The 24,336-nt window shown below is 54.0% G+C and overlaps 1 protein-coding gene and 2 long non-coding RNA genes across 22 annotated transcripts in view; 2 read left to right on the top strand and 1 right to left on the bottom strand.

Moving 5' to 3' along the window:
• Positions 1-24,133, top strand: part of FARS2 (phenylalanyl-tRNA synthetase 2, mitochondrial) — a 495,105-nt gene extending 470,972 nt beyond the window's left edge. For all 19 annotated transcript variants that reach the window (XM_089334510.1, XM_070074462.1, XM_089334501.1 and 16 more), the window contains one exon: positions 23,851-24,133. In XM_089334510.1, coding sequence (XP_089190636.1) covers positions 23,851-23,989 — 139 coding nt within the window. In that variant the 3' untranslated portion in view covers positions 23,990-24,133. The remainder of the gene's footprint in view (positions 1-23,850) is intronic.
• On the top strand, positions 1,463-7,401 carry LOC149126846 (uncharacterized). Of its 2 annotated transcripts, none has more exons than XR_016234857.1 (3): positions 1,463-2,415; positions 3,195-3,266; positions 3,860-7,401. It is a non-coding gene; the product is annotated as an uncharacterized LOC149126846 (long non-coding RNA). The 2 variants fall into 2 exon arrangements; XR_016234858.1 differs by having other exon boundaries at positions 3,195-3,291.
• Positions 5,841-18,996, bottom strand: LOC149126845 (uncharacterized). The gene is made up of 2 exons (XR_016234859.1): positions 17,505-18,996; positions 5,841-6,361 (listed from the first exon to the last, which is right to left on the bottom strand). It is a non-coding gene; the product is annotated as an uncharacterized LOC149126845 (long non-coding RNA).
• Positions 24,134-24,336: the final 203 nt, after the last annotated feature.

The raw sequence follows: 24,336 nt of genomic DNA, 5'->3' as shown, positions 1-24,336 counted from the left end.
AGAGTGAAGGTGGGACAGACCCCTGGGAGGCCACCTCCCCTGCAGGGCAGCTCGGAGGAGCCGCGGCACCTGCTGACGCTGCACTTGGAGTCAGAAGTGGGGCTGACGTCACACTGCTGAATGATCCGCTCTCCTCTTTAGCTGGAATGTGTTCCGTTATCAACTCATTCTTTACCTCCCCAGCACGCCTCTGGGTTTTAAACGACTGAATATAGAGATCAGCTGGCCTTAAAATCTGTATGTCCAAAGCCTCCACCTTCGCTAATTCTAACCTAATTTTTGTTTAAATGTTTCAATTCAGAGCACATCTTTTTTTTTTTAAGATTTATTTATTTATTTGAAACACGGAGTTACAGAGAGGCAGAGAGAGAGATCTTCACTGGTTTACTCCCCAGATGATCGCCATGGCTGGAGCTGCACCAATCCAGAGCCAGGAGCTTCCTCCGGGTCTCCCACGTGGGTGCAGCGGCCCAAGGACCTGGGCCATCTTCTGCTTTCCCAGGTGATAGCAGAGAGCTGGATTGGAAGTAGAGCAGCTGGGTCTGGAGCCAGTGCCCATATGGGATGTTGGCACTGCAGGCGGCAGCTTTACCTGCCACAGTGCCAGCCCCAGGCCGTATCTTAAGATCAAGAGTTTATCAAAAGTAGCTCTAACATATAAAGTAAAAAAAAAAAAAAACCCTGCCCCCAGGCTGGTTCAACCCTGTCCCAGGAGAACTGCCACTGCTGTCCCCTGCCTCCCACCTCGCCCCTCCTGCCTGTGCCCACTCCTCCCCTTCTTGTCCCCACCCCTGCTGTGGGGCGAGAACGCTTACCTCCCAGCTCTGCCTTCACCCCTGGCTTTCAGGAGTCCCCCATTTGCATATTAGTCTGAGGGGGAGACGGACCCCTGGAAACAGTGTGCTCAGGTCTGGTGGAAGAGAACACGATGCAGAAGGCGTTGAGACTCCCAGACCCTGAGACCAACGGTGCTGCAAGGTCTGGAACATGCCCCTCACCAGGGGCGGCCAGGGCCAGACGGGGGTCCAGCGGAGGGGTCACGGCCACAGGCACAAGTGTGAAGAGTGACCCTGAAGAGCGTTAGCCCTGGTTATCAACGAGTGCCGGGCAGTCTGCTGAGTGTGCCGCAGACGCCGTCTTCCTGTGTCCTGGTAACACAGTGAGGCTCAGAGAGGCTCAGCAACTTGTGGGGCGACACAGGGCTCATTGCAAAGCCTCAAGCCATCGCCAAAGACAAGTTCGCTCAGCTGCTGCCGCCCGAATACTTGGTGTTCAGGCATCCGTTTATACAACTGCTTTGTTATTCCGTTTGCCTGCAACAGTAGCTGGCTGGGTTTGTTGAGGGTTTGAGGGAGACCAAGAAAGCACCTTCCTCGCCCTTCACCCAGTCCAGGTGAAATAAAGTAAACCAGGAATCAAATCGGGCAGGTGGAGATCTGAATACAGCGTTGTTACAGGCGTGGCCGCATGAGAGGGCGTGGCTTCATGAGAGGGCGTGGCTCCGTCTGTGGTCCCAGGCAGGCTCCCCAGCTGCCTAGCTCTGCTCCTCCCTCCGTAGGCACAGGCATGCACCACACGCACAGGCCTGTGAAGGAGGGCTGAGCCATGCAGGTCCAGGCCTCCATCTCTCGTCCCGTTCAGCACAGCGCAGAACAGCAGGTGACAGTGCCTCGAAGAACCAGCGAGAAGACCTTGGGCACTACCGGCAGGAGAGAGGGGGAGGAGAGAGGGGGAGAGACAGGGCCCGCAGGGACTTCCTGTGTGTGTCCCCACAGTGCTGGCTAAGCTTTGCCAGCAGCGTGTGACATAATCAGATTCAGCTGTGGTGGGGAGAGTGGCTGGAGGAGCCACAGTGAGGGCAGAGAGGGCCAGAAACAGGGGCACTGGTGCCAGCCCGGACGGGAGATGCTGGTGAAACGGAGGCCAGCAAGGGGGCTCGTGCCCCAGGAAGGGACAGATCCAGCTGCCCACAAGGAGGAGGAGGAGCAGGTGTAGTCAGTGGTCCCAGGACTCCCGTCCTTGGACACCCAGCCACGCCTCCAACCAAGACCTCCGACCCTGGCCAACACCTTCTGAGCCGAAAGCCCTGTGCAAAGTGTGTTCTCTCCCAGGTTCATCCTCCGCGTGAAAACGTCTTCCTCCTGACATTTTTACCGTCTGCAGAGAAAAAAGGCCATAGAGAGATGCTATCCTTGCTGTCCCAAAGCGACAAGCTCAGTGCAGCTGTTGGCAGGCCGCTGGGCCGCCTTCCTCGCCTGTGCTCGGGACGACGTGGCTGTCATTAATGAGGGAACACAAAGCACTCGGGGCTGCGTTTGCCTGCTGCCTTCTCCAGCCCAGCCGGGCAAGCACACAGCTCCTGGGAGGCTGAGGGTTGGGGTGTGGTGAGCTCCGTCCCGGGAGGCTTTGCTCTAGGTAAGGAGGTCTGTGCATCCGCGTGCAGCCAACATCTGCTGAGCCCCTGCCGGGGGCCAGGCATCGTGCTGGGTGCTGGGGATGCAACAGCGGATAAGAGAGACACCCTCTCGGAGTTGGTGGGACTGGCACTGGGGGACGCAGGCGAGTGCCAGACATGACGACACAGGGACCATGTGACGCTAGGGGAGCCCGGAGCGCTTCTGGAGGACTGCCGCAGCAGAAAGCTTAGTAGGAATTGGTAATGTGGAAGGCTGAGCCAGTGGGGTACAGGATGCTGGGTATGGCAGCTGTGAACTTGCCCTCGTAGGAGTGACAACCAGGAGCCCCTCTCCTGGGCACACAGACCCAGCCCTTGGCAAACATAGCACAAGTTCAGTGTCAGCCCCTGGCTCACCCCCTGATCAGACCAGACAGCGGAGGCCAGAGAGAGGGTGGGGAAAGAGTGGACAGAGTGAGGTGAGGTGGGACATTTCAGAAAGCTTGGCTGCGAAGGAGAGGCTGGAAGTGGACATGATGCCCGGAGAGGAGAGTCAGTTGCTTTGAGATGGACCAGACTTGGACTTGTCTGTGTGTTGATTGACAGGAGGGAAGGGAAGACTCCCAGGTGCAAGGAGGGCTGCCGATGCGGGGGGGGGGGGGGGACCACTGGGAAAGCAGCTCTCCAACACTCTGAAGGCAGTGGAACACAGAAGGCTGTGGTGGGGTCGGCCTTAGAGGGAGAAGGGGCAAGTCGTGAGTTTGGTGGCAGAAAATTGAACGAGTTTCTTGGTGCCTAGGAGAAAGGCAGGGTCGTCTTCCAAGATGGCTGTTGGTGGGCCCTCCTTCCGTGAGACACCGCTCGTCCCCAGGTGTGTCTCATGGTCAGCACATCTGGTAGGAGCTCTCAGTCTTTCCTGCTGGACACCCTCCTGCTGGACTTCCCCTCCCCTCCCCTTCTCCTCTCCTCCTCCCCTCCCCTCTCCTCCTCTCTCCTCCCTTCCCTTCCCCTTCTCTTCCCCTCCCTTCTCTTCCCCTCCCCTCCCCTTCTCCTCTCCCCTCCCCTCCTCCTGTCCCCTCCCCTCCCCTCCCCTCCCCCTGTCCCCTTCCCTCCCCTCCTGTCCCCTCCCCTCCCCTCCCCTCCTCCTGTCCCCTCCCCTTCTCCTCTCCCCTCCCCTCCCTTCCCCTTCTATCCCCTCCCCTCCCCTCCCTTCCCCTTCTATCCCCTCCCCTCCCCTCCCTTCCCCTTCTATCCCCTCCCCTCCCCTCTCTTCCCCTTCCCTCCCCTATCCTTCCCTCCCCTTCCCTTCCCTTCCCCTTCCCTCCCCTCCCCTCTCTTCCCTTCCCCTTCTCTTCCCCTCCCCTCCCCTTGCCACCTAGGATTTTTGGCTTCATTTTTCCAAGCTCAGCTGGGTTTGGAGGGACGGGGCTAAAATCCTCACACTCCAATCCGCATTGTTTCTAGGTTGGAGCATGTGTCCAGGGCAAACTCGGTCTGGTAGGCAGTGTCTGGGAACACGGCCCTCCACAGGATCCACGCTCGGTGCTTTGAACGACGTCGGGAAGCTGCGGAAGCCGAGCCTCCTTGGGGTGTCCATCTGGGGAGAAAGGCTGAGATAGCCGGTGCACTGACCCAAGCCTGTGGACCTGGACTTCCTGCCTTTGCTTTCAGTTTATTAGGCAAATGGCATTGTCCAGCCTCGGGGGGGGGGGGGTGTGTCAGGCGTTGCTATCCTGGGAGCTTGATGAAATAATAATAATAAAAATAATGCAGTTCTCAGCAAGCAGTAATCAACCTTGCCCTGCTGAGCAGAAAGCAAACGCAAGCACGAGCCGTCGCAGTGGGCTGATGTGGCTCCTACCCTGCCACATCAGAGCCACTGGGTTTGATTCGCGTCTCTGGTTCTTCACTCCAGATGGGAGGCAGCAGTAATGACTCAAGTTACTGGGCTCTTGCCTCTCACGTGGGACACCTGGCTCACGTTCCCGGCTCCTACCTTCTGCCCCAGCCCAGCCCCAGCCATTGAGGACAGCTGGGAAAGGACCAGCACACACACACACACACACACTCTCAAATAAATGATCTAAGCAATAGAAAGAATGAGCCATTCACTATGCCTGCAACCTCATTCATTCAGGTGGGAAATCCTTTAAAAGAAACAGCCAAGGATCCTTCCTGAGCGTCGTGAGTGGAACACCCACCCCCTCCCCGACACGGGAAGAGGAAGGGTACTCCTCCTTGCACACCTTTGGCTCCAGGGTGGGCCTGGGGGGAGCCTGTGCTAGCCAGGAGCTCCCCCGGGCTGTGCGCAGGAAGACAACTCCTCCCAACGTGCCCCCAGTCCCCACACTTTTGCTCCATGGCCCCAGATCCACAAAGCAACCTTGGCACCAGGTCACTGTTCATCCACACACCGTCGGTGAGACAAAACAGCACTTGTGAGTTTCTTCCATTTGACAGCTGCCCGAGTACGCAGGTGTTTCTCTTCCCTGGCGTAATGGCACATCACTCTGTCAATGCTGGAAGGCTGCTCCCTGGGGCTTCCCCTGGCCACGCCCGGTGCCCAGTGGTGGTTTTGTAAAGGACCAGGCTCACTGGATGTCTCCATTGAGATGTGCCAAGATCGCGAGAAGGGACAGATCAGTGATTTATACGAAACACTGAAGCCTCTTCTCTCTCCTCCTGCTCCAAGGAGATGTCATAACTGATAACATCAGGGCCCCGGCTCCCTGGGTTTTTCCCCCGCCCCCTCAGAAATCCGTGCACCGAGAACTAAAATCAGGGGGCGTACGTAATTAAGAGACAAGCGGCAAAATGAGGTGGTGGTGGTTTCTAGTCATGGCCGGCTAGATGTTAATTACTCGTCATCAGTTGTGAGAGCGGGATCCGGGCTGCGTCTTCACACACTCCCGCCCTGTTCTCGCCCATCACGGGCAGCTCTCGGCTGCCGCCAGGACGGAGCCCATCATCCGTGCAGAGCGACTTGACCTTACCCGACAGTGACTCGGCAACTAGCCAAACCCAATTAGCAGCTTTGCAGCCCCTTGTTCAGCAGACCCACAGCCAGGTCGGGTTGCAGATGCCTTAGGGGCTCCCCACCCAGGAGCCCTATGTTTGTAAGTGATTGCAGCCAGTGGGCGGAACAAAGTGGACTTTGAGTTCTGGGGTCCCCAGCCCCCCTCCTCGCTTCTTGTCTGTGCTCACCGGACACTGGCCTGGAGGCTCTTGGAGACTATGGAACCCAGTATCCAGAGCTGCTGTGACCGCTGGTCCCCACGCAGGGACCAAGGCTCAGAGACAGTAGCACCCATTCAGGGTTACCTAGGTGGGGAAGGGGAGGCCTGGGTCACGGGACCCCAGGCCTCCTGCGACATCGCACGCATTGCTCCTTCTCTGTGCCTCCCTGTCTCTCGCCCAGAGCTGTGTTAGGAAGAGGGAAGGAAGAGGGAGGTGCGGAGTCCCGGAGAGGCCACTGCCAGGGCGCCAAGGGCACGTCACGTAGCCCTTTGGCTGTCTCCTGAGGGCCGCCATGAGCACATGAGGTTGAGAAGTACGTGGCCCAGCTGTTGGAATGGGTCCAAAACAAAGTGGAAACTCTTGTTTTAGGTACTGCAAGACCCTTTGGTCTTGACTGGGGAGCGTTGAGGCAGAGAGAAATGTGCTGAATCTGGGCCTGTGTTGTGGCCCAGCGTGTTAAGCTGCCGCCTGCGACACTGGCGTACCATTTGAGTGCTGGTTCAAGTCCCGGCTGCTCCACTTCTGATCCAGCTCCCTGATAATGTGCCTGGGAAAGCAGTGGAAGATGGTGCAAGTGCACCCACGTGGGAGACCCAGAGGGAATCCAGGCTCCTGCTTTAGACCTGGCCCAGTCTGCCTGTTGTGGCCAGGTCGGTCTGTCTCCGTCTCCATCTCTGTCTCTCCCTCTTTTTCTCAGTAATTCTGCCTTTCAGATAAATGAATTAAATCCTGAAAGCAAAAAAAAAAAAAAAAAAAAAGTGATGAATCAAAGTCACCTCCACAAATGCTGCAAAAATGTGGTGGCCAGGGGCCCGCCGTGGACAGCAGTCCATCTGGCAGGTAACAGGGACAGAGCGCCCTTGGGCACTCTTGCTTGAGGACTCGGCCTTCGGATGCAAACGTCTATTCCAGTGTAAGAAGATACTGGGTCCCTCCATCCCAACTTTCTCCCTAGACGCTCACCTGTGCTTTGTGAGTGACTGTTTTGGGCACTGGACTAGACCTCTGTCTATACCTAGAGGCCAAGGTGGGTGTCCTTTAATGAGTCGTGGAAATGATTGGCCACGGCACAGAGCCATCAGCCCCCCAGGGGCTCTGTTCTGCCACCCATCACCTCCCCCTGTAACACGGGTCCACTTCTCGTGGCTTTGTTCTGTCCGGTGAAAGCAGAACAGCACATCAGCCGCCTTTCTCTGCTCTGTTTTGATTTTCCCATGGCTGCAGGGTACTGCAGAGAGCGGCTGTAAAAAGCAAAACCAACCAGGACGTGTCTTCCAACTCAAGTACAGTGAACATACAAAGGAACTTTCAAAAGTTCATGGGAAATGGAATTAAAAGATCACTTTGTTTGGCATAAAAAGTCTTTGATATCTGTGCTTAGAGGGATCTTCGCCAAGTCCATGGGAGATGCAGCTTATGAACACACTACGCGTGGCTTTCAAATGTCTGGCACCAAAATAAATTTATCTTTTAATTCCATTGTCCATGATCGTTTCAAAGAAGCCTGGGAATTGTCAGAAAAAGACTCACACAGCCTGCTCCCTGCCCGTGCTTTTCAGGAGAAGTGGCAGTCCAGGGGAGGGGACAAGTCACACAGAGCAAGGTGCTCAGACAGCAGGCTTAGTGTGTGTGATGACGCCCAGGCAGGGACACCCAAAGCCGCACACACGGTACCCCAACTTTAATTGGCAATCATGCTCCTGTTGCTTTCTTTCCTTTTTAGTAAATCCAGGACACAGAACTTTTTCTGACTGTAAACGTGTGCATTGGTCATTTATTTATTATTTTTTTTGACAGGCAGAGTGGACAGTGAGAGAGAGAGACAGAGAGAAAGATCTTCCTTTGCCATTGGTTCACCCTCCAATGGCCGCCGCGGCCGGCGCGCTGCGGCCGGCGCACCGCGCTGATCCGATGGCAGGAGCCAGGAGCCAGGTGCTTTTCCTGGTCTCCCATGGGGTGCAGGGCCCAAGCACCTGGGCCATCCTCCACTGCACTCCCTGGCCACAGCAGAGGGCTGGCCTGGAAGAGGGGCAACCGGGACAGAATCCGGCGCCCCGACCGGGACTAGAACCCGGTGTGCCGGCGCCGCTAGGCGGAGGATTAGCCTAGTGAGCCGCGGTGCCGGCCTGCATTGGTCATTAAATAAATTAATAAAACTTGGCCTGCCAAGATTTATTCTAGTAACTGCCTGCTCTTATGGAATAGTCGCTTGATGCCAGGCTGCGTTTAGATCTCATACACAGTTGCACGCTTCATAGCAAGGTCATGGTCAGCAGTGGCCCCCGTATACAAAGGCAGTCCCATCAGGGTCCGTCTGGTGCTGCAGCCACCATAGTGCACTCTGGTGTTTGCCCAGTGATGACACCTAACACACTCCTCAGAATGCTTCGCCATCATTACCCAGCGCGTGGCTTTATAAAGAATGTCTCATTAGTCCCGTTTAAAGCTGTCGAAACTGAGGCTTCGATTCAGTGACTCGCCCAGAGGAAATCACCTAGCACAGGTGAGAGCCAGGAAATCACCTAGCACAGTGAACCCAGAGGCTGGGCTGCAGCTCTTTGGCAGTGTGGCTTCAGCAGGTGTTCCCGCGAGCTGCCAGGCTGTCTGGGAGCCTGGACCGAAGGTAATGGCCGAGACAGGAGGTCCGCTTCTCTGGGCTGTTACCCCAAATGAGGGTGATTTGAGGAGTAGGCGCTAAAATGGAGTCTGTCTCTGGGGAACTGGGACATAAGACAGTCCTGGTAGACAGGAAGCCAGGCTTTTGTCAGCTTGTGATCCACACCATCTTCTTGTTAACAGCTTCTCACGTCCGTTCCTGTTGGAGTTTAGTTTTCTTCTACCTGAAATGCACAGGTGCTTCAGAGTGCTCCTATTTAAAAAAAAAAGTGAATTAAAAGAATTTTGAAGGGCTGGCACTGTGGCGCAGCGGGTTAAAGCCCTGGCCTGAAGCGCTGGCATCCCATATGGGCACTGGTTCTAGTCCTGGCTACTCCTCTTCTGATCCTGCTCTCTGCTATGGCCTGGGAAAGCAGTGGAAGATGGCCCAAGTCATTGGGCCCCTGCACCCGCGTGGGAGACCTGGAAGAGACTTCTGGCTCCTGGCTTCAGATCAATGTAGCTCCGGCCATTGCGGCCATCTGGGGAGTGAACCAGCATATGGAAGATCTCTCTCTCTGACTCTACTTCTCTCTGTAACTCTGTCTTTCAAATAAATAAAATAAATCTTTAAAAAAATTTTTGAAATTCATACATAGAATTTTTTATATACACTTTTCTTTAAAAAAAAAAAAGATTTATTTATTTATTTGAAAGAGTTACACAGAGGAAGAAGGAGAGGCAGGGGGAGAGAGAGAGGTCTTCCATCTGCTGGTTCACTCCCCAGCGGGCCACAACGGCTAGAGCTGGGCTTGGTCCCAAGTCAGGAGCTTCTTCCAGGTCTCCCATACGGATGCAGGGGCCAAAGGACTTGGGCCATCTTCCACTGCTTTCCCAGGCCATAGCAGAGAGCTGGATCAGAAAAGGAGCAGCCAGGACTTAAACTGGTGCTCATATGGGATGCCAGCACTGCAGGTGGGAGCTTTACCCACTGTGCCACAGCACCAGCCCCTATATACACATTTCTATGAACTTTTTGAATGGATTTCAAAAATTTTTGTACCAAAAATAAATGTTTTAATTCCATTTTCTATCTCCCACTGATCTTTCATTGAAGGTTTTTGAGTAATAAACTTCTCTAATTTTTCTGAGTATGTTTTTGTTTTGCCATTATTCTACAGTGACAGCTTAGCTGGGTTGACATTTTGTTGATATGCCGTTACTGCCTGCCCTCTCTGAGACTTCGGAAAAACCTACTTCTGCGTTATTCCTTTTCAAGTTGTGTTTCTTCTGTAGCTATTTCTGAGGTCATCTCTCCTGGTGTTCCACTGTTCCACTGCAATGTGTCCAACGCTGACTTCTCATTTATCCCCTTCAGGGCTTCCTGAGTCTGAGGAATCTGTTAATTCTAGAAACTTCTCCGTCATTGCATCTTCAACTAGAGCTCTCTTCTTCTAGAGAACAATCATTTGATATGCATATTTTATCCTGTTTTTTCCTAACCTCACTCACACCTTCCATTTCTTTACTTCTCTCTACCACAGTCTAAACAGTTCTGCACAGCTGTCCTCCAGTTTACTAACTCCCCATTCAGCTGTGTCTACTCTGCTGTTTCACTGCCTCATTTTACAGTCACATCTGTACTTTTATTTCCATGCATTGTATGTAGGTCTTTGTCAAGCTTGCTGTTATTTTTTTCATAATCTCCTTTCCTGTGCTCATTTTGTCTTTAAGCATTTTAAACATTCCTAGATGTTTAATTTTTAATTATTTTACGTGTTTCTTAGGTGGTTGCTGTTTCTGAAATCCTTGGGGTACTCACCCTTCTGTGCTCTGTGTCATGACGGGCACATAACAAGCTGTTTTCTCATTCTGTGGTCTTTGGTTGTGAGGTTGTGTTCCCTGGAGTGTTTCCTGAGCTGGTCTCCTGTGGCCAGCCTTCTCTCCAGAGCTGTTTCTGCATTTCCTTCTCCCAGCTACCCTAGGGATGGCACCAGTCTTCCATTACTTTCTTATCGTGAGGGTTTGCGGTACTGGCTGCCTGGGTCCCTGAGTCCATGTGAGGCTCATATCCGGGACTGTGATTCTCAGGGTAGACTCCTTCTGTCTCGGGACCCAGACAGATTCCTTTTCTCCATTCTGTGTCAAGGGTAAGTATATTTTCCTAGTCTGCGGTTGGGTCCAGGATTCAGCCTTTCAGGGTACAGGGTACCCACGTTAGGGAGGACTCTCAGTTCCAGCTTCTTGCATGTGGGCCAGACCCTCGTCCCTCAGGTTGATGTTAAAACCTAGACTCTGGGGCTGGCGCTATGTCATGGTAGGTAAAGCATCCGCCTGCAGCACCGGCATCCCATGTGGGCGCTGGTTTGAGTCCCAGCTGCTCCATTTCTGATCCAGCTCTCTGCTTATGGCCTGGGAAAACAGTAGAAGATGGCCCAAGGCCTTGTGCCCCTGTATCCACGTGGGAGACCTGGAAGAAGCTCCTGGCTCATGGCTTCAGATCAGCCCAGCTCCAGCTGTTGCGGCCAGTTGGGGAGTGAACCAGCAGATGGAAGACCTCTCTCTCTAACTCTGCCTCGCAAGTAAATAAATCTTAAAAAACAAAAAAAAAAAAAAAAAAAAAAAAAAAACACTGGGCCACAGTAACTCATACTGCTGTCTATTCCAGGCAGCTTAAGCATCAGGCACTGTTGCAGTGTGCGTTCTTGATTTTTGTACCTGGAAATTTTCCTCTTGGTTTCTTATCTCAGCCGTCTGCTTTTTTCCCTTACTTTTTATTGTTTTTAAAGACAGAGGGACAGAGATCAACCAAAAGATCTTTTATCTGCTGGTTCACTCCCCATGTGCCCATAACAACCAGGACTGGGCCAAACTGAAGCCAGGAGCTCAATCCAGATCTCATAGGCGGGTGGAAGGGACCCGAGCACTTGAGCCACCACCTGCTGCCTCCCAGGGTGCACATTAGGAGGCTGGAGCGGGAGCAGGGCCAGGATTCAGAACCAGACGCTCCAACACACGGTGTGTGCTTCCCAAGTGGTGTCTAACCTGCTGCACCAGAATCACCGCCCCTACTTTTCTGAAAATCCAAGAGCTGCGTTTGTTACTCAGCTCGTGCAGTTGCTTGTAGCAGCAGGATCTTACTCTGTCCTGTTCTGCCATCACTCTGGAATCTGCCCCAGTCATTCTGTCTGGCACACATTGGGCAGACTGTGGTAGGGAGAAGAGAGACTCTTTGATCACCTGCTGTAAGACAGCAGTCTGTCCAGCCTCTACTCATTGTCATGCCCAGTAAAGCTTGGGCCTGAGTGAGGGAGCTGAAAGATGCAGAATGCGCCAGTGTTGTCCCCAGCTGGGACAGGGTGCCCCAGTGCCCTTGAGTCTACACTGAGGTTGTATGCATGCTTCACCTTCAACATTAACTCACAGGCTTTCTTATATTGGGTGTCGCCAAAACATTGGACAGAATTCGACTTGAGAGAATTGATTATGTTTCTCTTCAATACACCAGAAGTGTAAGCTTGCCATCCTCTTCTCTTCAGAAGTAATACCAAGAGAGAACACATCTTTCTACTGAGTTTGAAAATGGACAACTGCAACTCGATAACACGTTGCAGTGGTTTATTGACCGGGACTTTTACTTTATTAGTACTTTGTTCCGAGTTCCAACCATGGTTCACTCACATGACTTCAGTGTCTCCTAACTGACGGAGTAGTTAGGAACAAATAGCGTTATATCTGTTTTATTGAGCCCTGGAGAGATCCGTAGATTTACCCAGATAGCAAAGAAAGCCAGACCACCAAAAAAATAAATAAATAAATAAAAATAAGGTTGTATACCTGAACCTGCCCCAACCCCATTACCCCAAGCAAAATTGCTTTGTAACGGACGCACATTTGCAGGCTGTTCCCTCGAGTTCCATCAAGGGATCAGCCTTATGAAACCTATGCGTGCTCTGAAACAGGAAAGTCGTTGAGACGTCCCCCGCTAACGTGAGACAGCATCCCCCACCCAGGGGGCACTGGGAGCGTGCTTCCGCGACAGCTGGACACCAAGGCTGGAATCCCACCTCTGCCGCCCAATATTCGACTAACCTTGGGCAAGTCATTTTTAACCTCTCTGCATCATAGTTTTTGTGCTCGCAAAAGAAAGCAAGTACTGTAGTAAGAATTACGTGAGACAGTGTGGGCCGATTTGGCTGAGTGCCACGGCAGCACGGCGAGTGACCCATAAGTCACAGCCATTATGCACCGTAAAGTCCCCCATGTGACCCATCTGAGAAATGCCCTGGAATTTTACGACGGCGTAGGGTTTGCATGCCTGCAGACCTGTAGCACGAGTTCCTGCTGGAAACTTGAACCCTGGGATTGATTGAGGCTTTCCTTTTGTTTTTGTCACAAGTCCTAAAGCAAGTGACATGGCTGTCCCAACTAGTTCAACTCATGACCTGTGTCCTGTGTTCCCCAAGACTGACTTGATGGCTCCATCAGCCCCCTGCTTTCTCTCATCCTGGCTTTGTATTTTGTTCATATTTTCTGTTCGTGGTGAGGGTTAAAATGGGGACACGTTGAAGCGCGACACAGTAGGTCACACTTGACCACAGTAGGTCACACTTGACCACAGTAGGTCAGCACTTGCCCACAGTAGAGCGTTCTTCCCTTTAAAATGTCCTTTTCCTTCCCCTTTCATTGTTGCTCTTCACGCCCTACACCTTCCCTGCTAGGTAGCAGTCACTAATGAAAACCGGTTGCCCTGTGGTGACATAGGCATGGTCATTCTGTAAAGAAGCGTCTCGGAATTTAACTGGTAAATAACAAGTGCTCCTGTGGTCTCGCTGTTCCTGAGATGGTTGATGGTAGCTGTGGTGAACTTGAGGGGGCTGAACAGCTGAGCAGGCTTTAGCAGCAGAAAGTGAGTGAAGTCACGGCCGGGCCTGACCTCTTCTCTGAAAAGGAGGTGATGGTGCCACCTCCCAGGGTTGCTGTGTGGTCACAGCCCACCGGGGAGATCCTGTGGACACGACTTTGTCATTGTTCACTGCGCTTATTGCCACTTCTCTCAGTAACACAGTGTGTGACAGTGAGGCCCGGAGCTTTCTTTAGCTTTATCCATATTTGAAATTTAAAAGTAGTGTTGGGGGCCGGCACCGTGGCTCACTTGGTTAATCCTCCCCCTGCGGCGCCGGCATGCCATATGGGCACCAGGTTCTAGTCCCGGTTGCCCCTCTTCCAGTCCAGCTCTCTGCTGTGGCCCCGGAGTGCAGTGGAGGATGGCCCAGGTCCTTGGGCCCTGCACCCCATGGGAGACCAGGAGAAGCACCTGGCTCCTGGCTTTGGATCGGCATAGCTCCGGCCGTAGCGGCCATTTGGGGGGGTGAACCAATGGAAGGAAGACCTTTCTCTCTGTCTCTCTCCCTCACTAACTCTATCTGTCAAATTAAAAAAAAAAAAAAAAAGTAGTGTGCATATCCACGTTGTCCAGGGTTCTTAGACAAGCTCCCGTCGGTGTTTCCTCGCGTTGGCTCTTCAGGTTCACAGGGAGCCTGGGATATTTCTTTCTGCCTAGAAGGTGAGAGGGAATCCGTCAGGACCGCGCCATAACACGCCAGCAGCTTTTGAATCCAAACACTGCGCCCTCCAAATGGCCTGCACTGCAACCCACCACAGGTGACCAGTTCCCAAAACTGCTTGGACTTTTTATTTTTTTGAAGAATTTTTATAAGACCAATAATAAGCCACATTAAAATGTATTTTAGTACTTTATGCTTTCCTTTAACACATGGGAGTGGTTAGATGGCTTTTCTCCATCATTTGTAAAAATGAAGTCTGCCTTTTATTGCAGTAAATTGAATAGTCATTTATAATTAGCTGAGAGCTTCAAAGCCCTGCTGACTCAGGAACACGGTGAGGCCATGGTACTCCCTCCCCACTAGGAATCGGGGAGACTGAGGCTCAAAGCCCTTCCGTGACTGGCGCTGAGTCCTTGTCTTGCAAAGAGTGGTGGCTCCGAGAATGCAGGTGGCTGACCTCTCGGACTCTGCCCGTGACTGTGTCCTGCTGACTCTGCTGTGCAGGAGCAAGGATTTCTCTCTCTCTGGAAGAGTGCGTTCCCCAGAATGGCTCCATCTCATCTTGAGCAACTTACGCTTGGGTGTGTAATTTCTGCTGTGAAGCCAGGCAAATCTTGGCTTCTGTGGTGTAGACGATGAACAGAGTGGTTTTTAGTTCCCTCTTCCCCGCGCCCCACAAGAGCCTTAGGGATTAGGGGGCGGAGGACCAGCAGGTGGGATCCTCATGCCCACTTCAACTGGAGAAGCTTTGCTTTACACTGTGTAATTTGGGTAAGGATGTTATGTGGCAGATAGGTTAGAGCTCTGTTACTTAAAAAAAAGAGAGAGGGAGGAGAAGGAAGAGGGAGGGAGGAAGGAAGGAAGGAAGGAAGGAAGGGAGAGAGGGAAGAAGAAAGGAAGGGAGAGAGGGGGTAAGGGATGGAGGAGGGAACCAGGACACCCTCAGATGGTGGTGCTCGGAGAAGCCACCCTGGGCTGGACTTCACACAAGCAGACTGTTTTCTGAAGGTGAAGCGACCAAAACCTAGAGAAGTTGCATGGCCTGGCCAAGGCCCTGTACCTCAAAGGAACAGAAATTAGGGTTTGAGCTCAGATCCCAGAAATTTGTACATGTCATTCCCCGACGAGTGACACTGCCCACCACTCCCTCTCGTCTTCTGTCACCTGTTGGTTCTGCCCTCTGCCTGCTTCAGCTCACTGATACTCCCACAACAAGCCTTCTCTGACCTGCAGGTTAACGGCCCTTTTATATTGCCTCATGGTGACCTTTAGCACAGTTGTGCTTTATGTTTCTTTGTGATTCCTTGATTAATGCCTGTTTCTGTGTTAGACTGGGAGCTGACAAGGGCCAGTTGTGGGTCTTGTTTGTTTTGTCTCAGCAGTAGGTTCCCAGGACCTCATAGACCACATGGCATGGCATGGATCTTCAGTGTGTTTGCTGAATGAACTAAGTAATGAATTGGATGGGTGGGTGGATGGGTGCTTGGGTGGGTGGATGGGTGGGTGGATGGGTGGGTGTGTAGGTGGGTGGTTGAGTGGGTGGACGGATGGACAGATGGAGGGGGGGAGGGAGGGAGGGAGGGAGGGAAGGTAGTGTGGTGGATGGATGGATGGATGGGTGGGTGGATGGATGGATGATGGATGGATGGATGGGTGAGTGGGTGGGTAGATGGATGGAAGGAAGGAAGGAAGGAGGGTAGTGTGGTGGATGGATGGAAGGATGGGTGGATGGATGGATGGATGGATGGAGGGAGGGGTGGGTGTGTGGATAGGTGGGTGGGTGGGTAGATGGATGGATGGGTGGGTGGATGGATGGGTGGGTGGGTGGATGGATGGGTGGGTGGGTGGATGGATAGAAGGATGGATGGGTGGGTGGGTGGATGGGTGGGTGGGTGGTAGATGTATGACCCTGGAGACATTGGTGTTACACATGACATGTGCTGCCTCTGCAGTCCCTTCCCTCTGTCACCCCCAGTGGTCCTGGCGCTCCCTAGCCAAGGCTGTGGTGCTGTTTTGTCACTGATCGTTAACTGAGGGGTTTGAGAGAGCTACCATGGGGCAGGAGCACCGGGGTGAATCCAAGGCCGATGAAGAGAAGCACAGCACGTACGCAGCAGTCCAGTGGAAAGGGGAGCTCGCTCCCAGCCTGCACCCTCTGCCTGGACTGGGCTGCCCCCAAAGTCTCCCAACACAAGGCTCTGCAGAGAGAGCTCCAGCATGGACCAGCAGGTCCTTAGGATCCCTTCTCATGGACTCCAGGACTCTGTGAAACATGTGACTTGTATGATCAATTCATAGTCAAGGTATCACTGCTGTATTCCAGCCTAGCACATTAAGAATAGAATTGTCCTGCCAGCCAAATCCTGTTCTGTACCTCTCACTCGCTGTTTGTCAGGGATGGCACTAGCAATCAGACCCAGAGGGTCCCTCCTCTGAAGTATTAGTAAAGTGACAGTGTCAATAGAAGAGTATGTAAATTTCTCCTTATTGATATCTAATTCCTCCATATTAACTGACACTGGGTCATGAAGTAGTTCACTTATTTCATCAATTAATCACTACAGAGAGAAAAGCTGGGAGCGTTAACACAACCGTGGGTAATTCTGCTTAGGCACAAGTAGAGCAGGGGATGGGTCTTGCAGACCCCTCGTATGGGAGCTGCTAACAGTGAGTGGTGGCCTAGGGTACCAGCACGTCTGAGTGATCCTCGATCATCTGGGGGCACTGAGTGTTCGGGGCAGCCTCTGGGCAGTGAAGAGCCCCCACCCTGTTGAGGGCCCCTACAGGGACCTGCTCCTAGACCACTGGCTTTGCCTTGGATTCCTGCTGAGGCCTCTTAGCCAGAAAAGCAAGGCCCTCCTCTGAGCCTCCTCCCCCACAGCATCTGAACCTGCTTGCTGTACACCCAGACAGCCCACTCTGAACTACGCGCCTCTCCTTGAACTTGTCTGTGCCTGCTAACTGTTCCGCCCCCGCCCTTTGCAGAAATGGCCTCGCCTCGTGACCACTTACCCAAGTGTCAGACTCACGGCCCCTCCTCCCCATAGGACACCAGGCTGTGCAACCCTTCTCCTGACTCCTGGAAGGGCTGGCCACTTCCTGCACACGCCATGCCCGCAGCCAGCTTTGTCCTGAGATTCCATCCACCCTGTCCCTCCCCCGGGAGATCGTGCCTCCTCTGGAGCGGTCCCCACAGGGCCATTCCTACGAGGAACACACACTCTCGGCAGCTCTTTTGAAACGGAAGAGGAAGCAGTACGGTGAGCGCCTCCTGCCGCAGTACCAGCTGTTTCACTTTGCCAGCTCAAAGGTGCTTCTTGCCCTTCGCTTGTCAGAGTCCCACACGTCCTTCAGAATTCTGATGGGCTCTCATCTCCGCTGCCAGCCCTTTCTGTCCTCTGAGTTGTCTGCAGGCCCTGACAACTCACTTAGCAGTTGGCACTAATACTTTGTCTTGTGAGCTGTCTTCATGCCTATGTCTTAGCCCACAAATAGATTGTAATCTAGGCTAATCCTTATTTCCATTACTTTGGGATCCTTCTTCGTCTCATGCTGCCACCGTGTCATGCACAGAACAGCCACTTCATGCATATTCATGTATTGATTAAGCAATTCATAAACCCACTGTTATCTCCCACAATGTCTGTCTCAGCACAGAATAAATAATTGCTGATCCATGGATTGAGTTGGAAACGTAGCACTTCACCTACCGCAGATCTTCTGTTTTGCATCCCAGCTCATCCACCCAAGTGTCAGCGTGGCTGGGAAGCTGCCTGGTCACGGTACAGAAGCAGACTTAGCTCAGCAGACTGAGCCGGAGAGAAAAATAAAACCTTTTCCAAGTTTTCCACACAACCGAAAAGCACAGAGCTTTGGAATCTGTGCAAAACGAGACGTCAGTTGGTTTAGAAATGTTAGGAGAATGCAAGAGGATGGTTTGGGAAACAAACAGAATGGTTGAACAGAATTTTCAGATATGGCCCAGCCCTGCCATAGCGTTGTGAGTGGGAGGAGACCATGCAGGGCGTCATGGTTGCTGAGCTAACGGGGTTAGGGAGACAGAAGCCATCACACTGTGTGCGTGCCTGTGACCTGTTGATTGTCTTGTTCTTGTGTTTCAGTATAATGTGAATTCCCAACATTGATTTCCAGTGATAATCAGCTGTGTTATTTGGGCCGACCCTCCTCCTTGGATCTTTTTAATGTGATGAAACACACATGATATAAAATGTGCCACTTCAGCCAGCTGCGTTGAGCGCATTCACAGTGCTATGCAGCCATCACCAGCATCCAGCTCTAGAACTTTCTCAATTTGAAACCCTACCCATTGCACAGTTCCTCACTGCCTCCCGCCCCCCCAGCCCCTGAACGCCTCCTCTCTATTTTCTGTGTCCATGAATTTGACTACGTTGGGTAGAGTCAACCAGCGTTCATCTTTCTGTGTCTGGCCTGTGTCACTTAGCAGTGTCACAGCATGGGGCGTATCAGGGATCTGTTTGCACAAGTGAGGAAATTGAAGCTTAGATCATTTATCTGAAGTCATCCAGGTCTTAAAAAAAAAAAAAAAAAGGTTTGTATTATTTTGCTTATTTAAAGGCATACTTAGAGAGAGAGACAGAGCCCGTCCATCCACTGGTTCACTCCCCGATGGCCACAACAGCCAGGGCTGGGCCAGGTCAAAGGCGGGAGTCTGGAACAGCATCCAGTTCCCCCATGTAGGTGGCAGGGGCCCAAGCACTTGGACCACTTTCTTTGTGCTGCTTTCCCGGGCACGTTAGCAGGGAGCTGGGTCAGAAGTGAAGCAGCCAGGAGTGGCACCAGAGCCCATATGGGATGCTGGCATCGCAGGCAGCAGCTTAACCCGCTGTGCCACAATGCCGGTCCCATAAAATCATCCAGGTCTCTCAGTGGCCAGAGTGCAGGCTCCACAATCCTGAACTACGTAAGTAATAATGCCAGTTGTTACCAGTTACATAAATAGTAGCATAAATAATACATCACACACAAATACGTAAACAATAACACCAGTTGTTACCCATAAGCCTGAACTACCCCTAAACACGTGACCTATTTTTTTTTTGTACTTAATCCTGTCAAAAACCACATCAGCTCATCGTCTACATCTTAGAATGAGAACCTGGACCAGAGCTCAAGCCCAGGTCCTGTAGCTGAGAAGTGGTCGCACTAGGCTGGGCCCCACCCCACCGTGCCTCTCCATGGCGATGCCGTTGGCGGCCTCCCGGGCAGTCATTTTCATGGATGCATGCATGTGAGGACCCAAAAGCGAGGGCTGGGACTGCTTCCTCCTGAGACGCTTGGCTGCAGACACTCCCTCACACGTTCCCGAAGTTACCAGGAGCGGTGGGAGTGAAAAACCTGGGGTGCTTAGAAGCATCCCGAGGACTTGGCAAGCGTCTGATGCTAAAAAGCATTCCTTGCCTGCAAAATGTGTGTCCCCCGGGAACTCTCGAGTTGCCGCGACGTGAAGCTGAGGCGGAGCTGGGCGGTCTCTCCCGCCCTGGCCCTCTCCCAGCAGGGCCCGCGGTGGAGCTGTCTTCCCCAAGGCAGCAGCTGTCAGAGGAACCATCTGCTCTGGTTTCTTCTGACTGACTCCAAGGAACAGAAATCCTCCCGCAATCCCATCCCAGGAGGAAATCGTAACCGTGGCAATCGCAACAAGAAGCCGCTGGGATGCTCTCTGGCTGTGAGCCACGCGGAGGCCTGCTCAGAATGACCCTGGGGAGCGCCAGACAGGCGGCGGGTTGTGGAGAGAGTAGAGAGGGGTGGATGGAGGGAGCTGAAAGGTGGCCAGGCTGTGTGCGACGGCTTGAGCACCAGCATGCCCAGGGGCAGCCAAACTGGTGGGCCCTGCCAGCCTGGACTCTGCCCCCATGAAGCCCCCTCGCCTCTTTGGCGCTGCTGTCACTCACGTCACGAATGCATCTCCTGTGCAGGCTCCGGAAGGGGGCTGTGTGCCCAGCTGGCTCGTTCCTTGCACGTGGGCATTGCCTGAGTCTCTCCTGAGTGTGTGTCTCTCTCTCTCTCTCTCTCTCTCTCTCTCTCTCTCTCAGCTGACAGCTACAGCCTGTGCTCTTTCCTTGCAGCAAGGCCACAGTGCCTTGTTGCTTAGGGTGCCCAGGACAGGTCATTAAGAAAGCGATGCACAGTATCAGATACCAAGTCTCATGATCAGAATTTCATTCTCAAGGCCAGCATCCCATGTGAGCCCCAGTTCGAGTCCCAGCTGCTCCACCTCCAATCCAGCTCCCTGCTAATGCACCTGGAAAAGCAGTAGAAGATGGCCCAAGTGCTTGGGCTTCTGCCACTCAGATGGAGTCCCAGGCTTCTGGCTTCAGCATGGCCCAACCCCATTGTGGCTATTTGAGGAGTGAACCAGTGAATGGCCTCTCTCCTCTCTCCTCTCTCCTCTCTCTGCCACTCTTCTTGTCAAATAAATCTCTTTTTTAAAAAAAGGAATTTCATTCTCAGATATTCCCTTTTGGCGCACACACATGCACGCATGCACACACACACAGAAAGGCAAAGGGGAAAAATGGCTGACTTCATTTCCTATTGAAGTTGCACCCGATGCCAAGTAATAATTCATCACCCTCCCTGATTGTCCTCGCTTCCCTTTGCAGCCAAGCACAACCAGTGCATCCACCCTCCCTGGGAAGGCAGCTCCTCCCGTCTTCTTGCCAAGATCAGATCCCAAGCCCACGGAGGGAGGCCAGAGAGATCCAAAAGCAAGGCCCCCAGGTCTCCATGCCCCAGCCCTCTCTCCAGTCAGGGAGGGAGGAAGAGGAGATGAGAGAGAGGGCCCACCTCCTCCCCCCGCCACGTGGTTTTGCCTTCTGCAGTTTCAGTTACCCAGGGTCAGCCGCAGTCTGAAGATACTAAATTGAAAATCCCGAAGATAAGCAGTTTGTAAGTTTTAAATGGCACAGTGTTCTGAGTCGCATGGTGAAGTCTCCCGCCGCCCTGTCCCAGGCCGTGTGGGCAGGAAGGGTGCCTATCTGTGTCCAGCTGGTTCACGTGGGATCCACTGCCTGGATTCTCGCCCTGGCATCCCTTAGTAGCGCCCTGATGGGCTGTCCCATGCATCACAGGGCTTGCATTCACGTCACCCATGTTTTACCCCATAGCGGCCCCAAAACACAAGAGGGGTGAGCAGGGATGCAGGCAGCGTTGTTAGCATTGTGTGTTGTTAGCATTGTCCTATTTTATTAATACTTACTGTGATATTTTCCTGTGCTCAATTTGTAATGAAACTTCATCACAGGTATGGATGTATAGGAAAACCACGTACGTTAAATCCCAGCACCGTCCCTGGTTCCATGCATCCACGAGGTCTTGGAACGCACCCCCATGGATAAGGCACCCCTAATCTGGACAGCCAGCCCCTGTCTGTGTCAGCCCCCTGCACATTTCCCTCACTCAGTCCTTGGACATCCCAGGGAGCAAATATGACCACTCGCCTCCCTGCACAGCTGACGTCTCCAGGACGCAAGGGCTGAGATCTCACAGAGAGGCAGGAGCGGAGTAGGGAACGTAGCCAGGCCCCTGGAACGGCAGCTGCAGCTCCCATCCGCCTCACCGTGCCCCAGTTCTCGTAGGCAGAGCCTTGGTGTTAATCCCCTCCTTCATCTCGTGCCTCTCTGGCTCCCCTCTGTCCTGAACCCAGCTACACCCATGCAAGCATTGCATTGTCCAAGGCTGGGCCAGACTAAAGCCAGGAGCTTTGTCCAGGTCTCTCCCACATGGGTGGCAGGGGCCCGAGCATCTGGGCCATCCTCCACTGCTTTCCCAGGCCATTAGCAAGGAGCTGGATCAGAAGTGGAGCAGCCAGGACTCGAACCGGCACCCATATGGGATGCTGGCACTGCAGGCTGTAGCTTTACCGGCTATGCTACAATGCCAGCCCTTCTGCCTTTCAAAGAAAGATACCCACACACAGAGAGGAAAGATGGAAGAAAGAGGAGAGAGGAGGGGAAGGAAGGGTAGGGAGTGGAGGGAGCAAGGGAGAAAGTTCTCCTTCTCTGTGGTTTGCAGACCTCACTATCCCCTAGAGGCAGGAGGAGGTCGGAGGTATGAGAGGTCACAGGTGAAGTCTGTCAGCTCCCACAGAGCTGGGGTCTTCCTGTCTCACTGGTAGTTTGGGTCTGAGGGCTTAGGTGGGTGTGGCACCTGGGGCAGTCCCAGCCAGAGCCGAGAGTAAGGAGAAAGGACTTCCCCAGGCGGTGGGAGGCCTTGGGGCACTGAGGGCAGCTGTGTCTCTCCCTGCCGTCCGGGTCCAACCTGAGCTGGGCTGGCTGGAGGTTTGTTGTCCCCCTGCATCTGGAACAGGCCGCTGATGTCCAGGGACAGGTGGATCAGGCCTCCGAGTGCTATCGGCCAGCCCCCCTCCCCTTGCCGTGTCCTGTCAGCCCGCCCGGTTTCGTTAGCACCTCGACCATGACGTCTTCCTGGAGCTCAACCTCAACAGGGGCTCAGTACCTGGCTCCAGTGCAGAGAACCCTGCAAGGCACAGCACCCTAGGTGCAGGGAGCCGCTCCTTTCTGAAGGAGGCAGGGGAAGCAGGACTGAGAGGACCAGGCTGGCTGGGCAGCGAGCGGGGGCTGGAGACATTGGAGGAGAAGGTGCAGGCGGCCAGGACCACAGCCGACTCCTCACTTCCCAGGCACAGTCTGCCCAGCCAGCGTCTGGCATGACACAGAGGTGGGGGCAGGACAGAGAACTCCAGGAAGAGAAACCCTGGAAGGACCAGGAGGCCCATGGACTCCAAGGCCCAGGACACCAGTTGGCAAAGATGTGGGGGCGTGGCCCCTGGCCCTGCCTCAGCCGCCAGCCCACACTGGGCCTCTCCCTGGTTGGGCTGAGCTGGGGGCCTCACCCCGCTGGGGCCCCCACCTGGGATCTGCTTGGCTTGCGTGGGCTTCTTCACTGGGGGCGGGGGAGGGCGCAGGCTGGCCCTGCGGTGGCTGCGAGCTGGGGAAGAGGACCTGCTGGGCTCTGGAGCTGGACAGGCCCCTCAGTGCACAGCTGAGAAGTGCAGGCGCCTGCAGAGGGACAGCGTCAGAGCATGGCCACACAGCTGGGGACGGGCTCGGGTCTGCCGGTTCGTGAGCCAAGAGATGGACTTGGCCAGATTCCAGCCCCACACCCCCAGCCTTCCTTGGCTGTGCATGCGGTGAAGCGAGGCTGGAGCCCTCGTGTGCACGGCACACGGTGTGTGGCACGGTTGTCCGCGTGCTTCCAGCAGTGAGCAGAGTGACGCCCTCAGCCTCTCCCCGGCCCTGCCATGACAGACGGTTGTTCCCCGGGACGTGCAGGAGGCGGGCGCCTGCCAGCACTGCTGCTGGCTCCTGACCGTGTGCACTTCTCAGAGTCGCATGGAGAGCCTGGGAGAGCGCCAATGCCCGGGTCCCACTTCCTGGCCGCTGCATCAGAATCCACAGGGCTGAGCCCTGGAAACCCAGTCTCTCAAAATCTCCCTTCTCAGGGAACTTTTTTTTTTTTTTAAGATTTATTTATTTATTTGAAAATCAGAGTTCCAGAGAGAGAGAGAAAGATCGTCCACCTGTTCACTTCCCAAATGCACGCCATGGTCAGGGCTGGACCAGACTAAAGCCAGGAGCCAGGAGCTACCTCCAGGTCTCCCACATGGGTAGCAGGGGCCCAAGTACTCGGGCTGTTGCTTTTCCAGACCATTAGCAGAGAGCTGGATTGGAAGTGGAGCAGCCAGGACACGAACCATATGGGATGCTGACGCTGCAGGCTGTGGCTTTAACCTGCGGTGCCATAGTGCCAGCTCCTCTCAGGGGACTTTGGAATCTCCGGTCCAGGGACACCCCACAATCCTAGACACTCACTCTGATGCTTCCCTAATGGACCTCCTCCCCATGGTGCATTGACGAGATGAGGGTCACTGGCAGGAAGTGGTGTCTCTGTGACGTCAGGCCAGGATCCTCCTCGGCTGTCCGCCACAGCTGAGCAGCTCGGTCCGAGCAAGGGGCAGGCGTGCGCCTCACTCTCTTGCCTTCTCTTCCCCTGCAGGACACACAGGACCAGCCACTGCTACCGCATCACGTACCGCCACATGGAGCGGACCCTGTCCCAGAAGGAGGTCAGGCACGTGCACCAGGCCGTGCAGGAGGCGGCGGTTCGGCTGCTGGGCGTGGAGGGCCGCTTCTGACGCCGCTGCTCACCCCGGCTCCGGGCCCGGCATGCGCTGCGCGCGGAAGAGGGCGCCGTTCACGAGCTGCGACGTGCGTGGTCTCTGGATAAATGGGGTCAGTTTTAGGTCGTGGAGAAAATGAAGGCTCACCCCTGGGAACCTGTTGACGTGGCTTCTGTCTTTTGTTTGGGGCGAGGGGGCGGGGAGAGCAGTCATCTCCAAGTTCTGGCTCGCTCCTTCTGCAAACACGTTGCCCCTTGGCATTCAAAGTGGCTAATTGGTCCCCAGGTCCCACTGAGCACCAGGCACGACTTCCTGCCTGATGGGCCCTTCTTCCCCCGTGTCATGAGTGGAGCCACACAGCG

This window comes from Oryctolagus cuniculus, chromosome 5, assembly GCF_051225735.1.
Source record: "Oryctolagus cuniculus isolate XC-2025 breed Fujian yellow rabbit chromosome 5, ASM5122573v1, whole genome shotgun sequence".
Classification (NCBI taxonomy): domain Eukaryota; kingdom Metazoa; phylum Chordata; class Mammalia; order Lagomorpha; family Leporidae; genus Oryctolagus; species Oryctolagus cuniculus.
The sequence above is the reverse complement of the archived record's forward strand: the minus strand, read 5'-3'. Positions and strand labels throughout refer to the sequence as shown.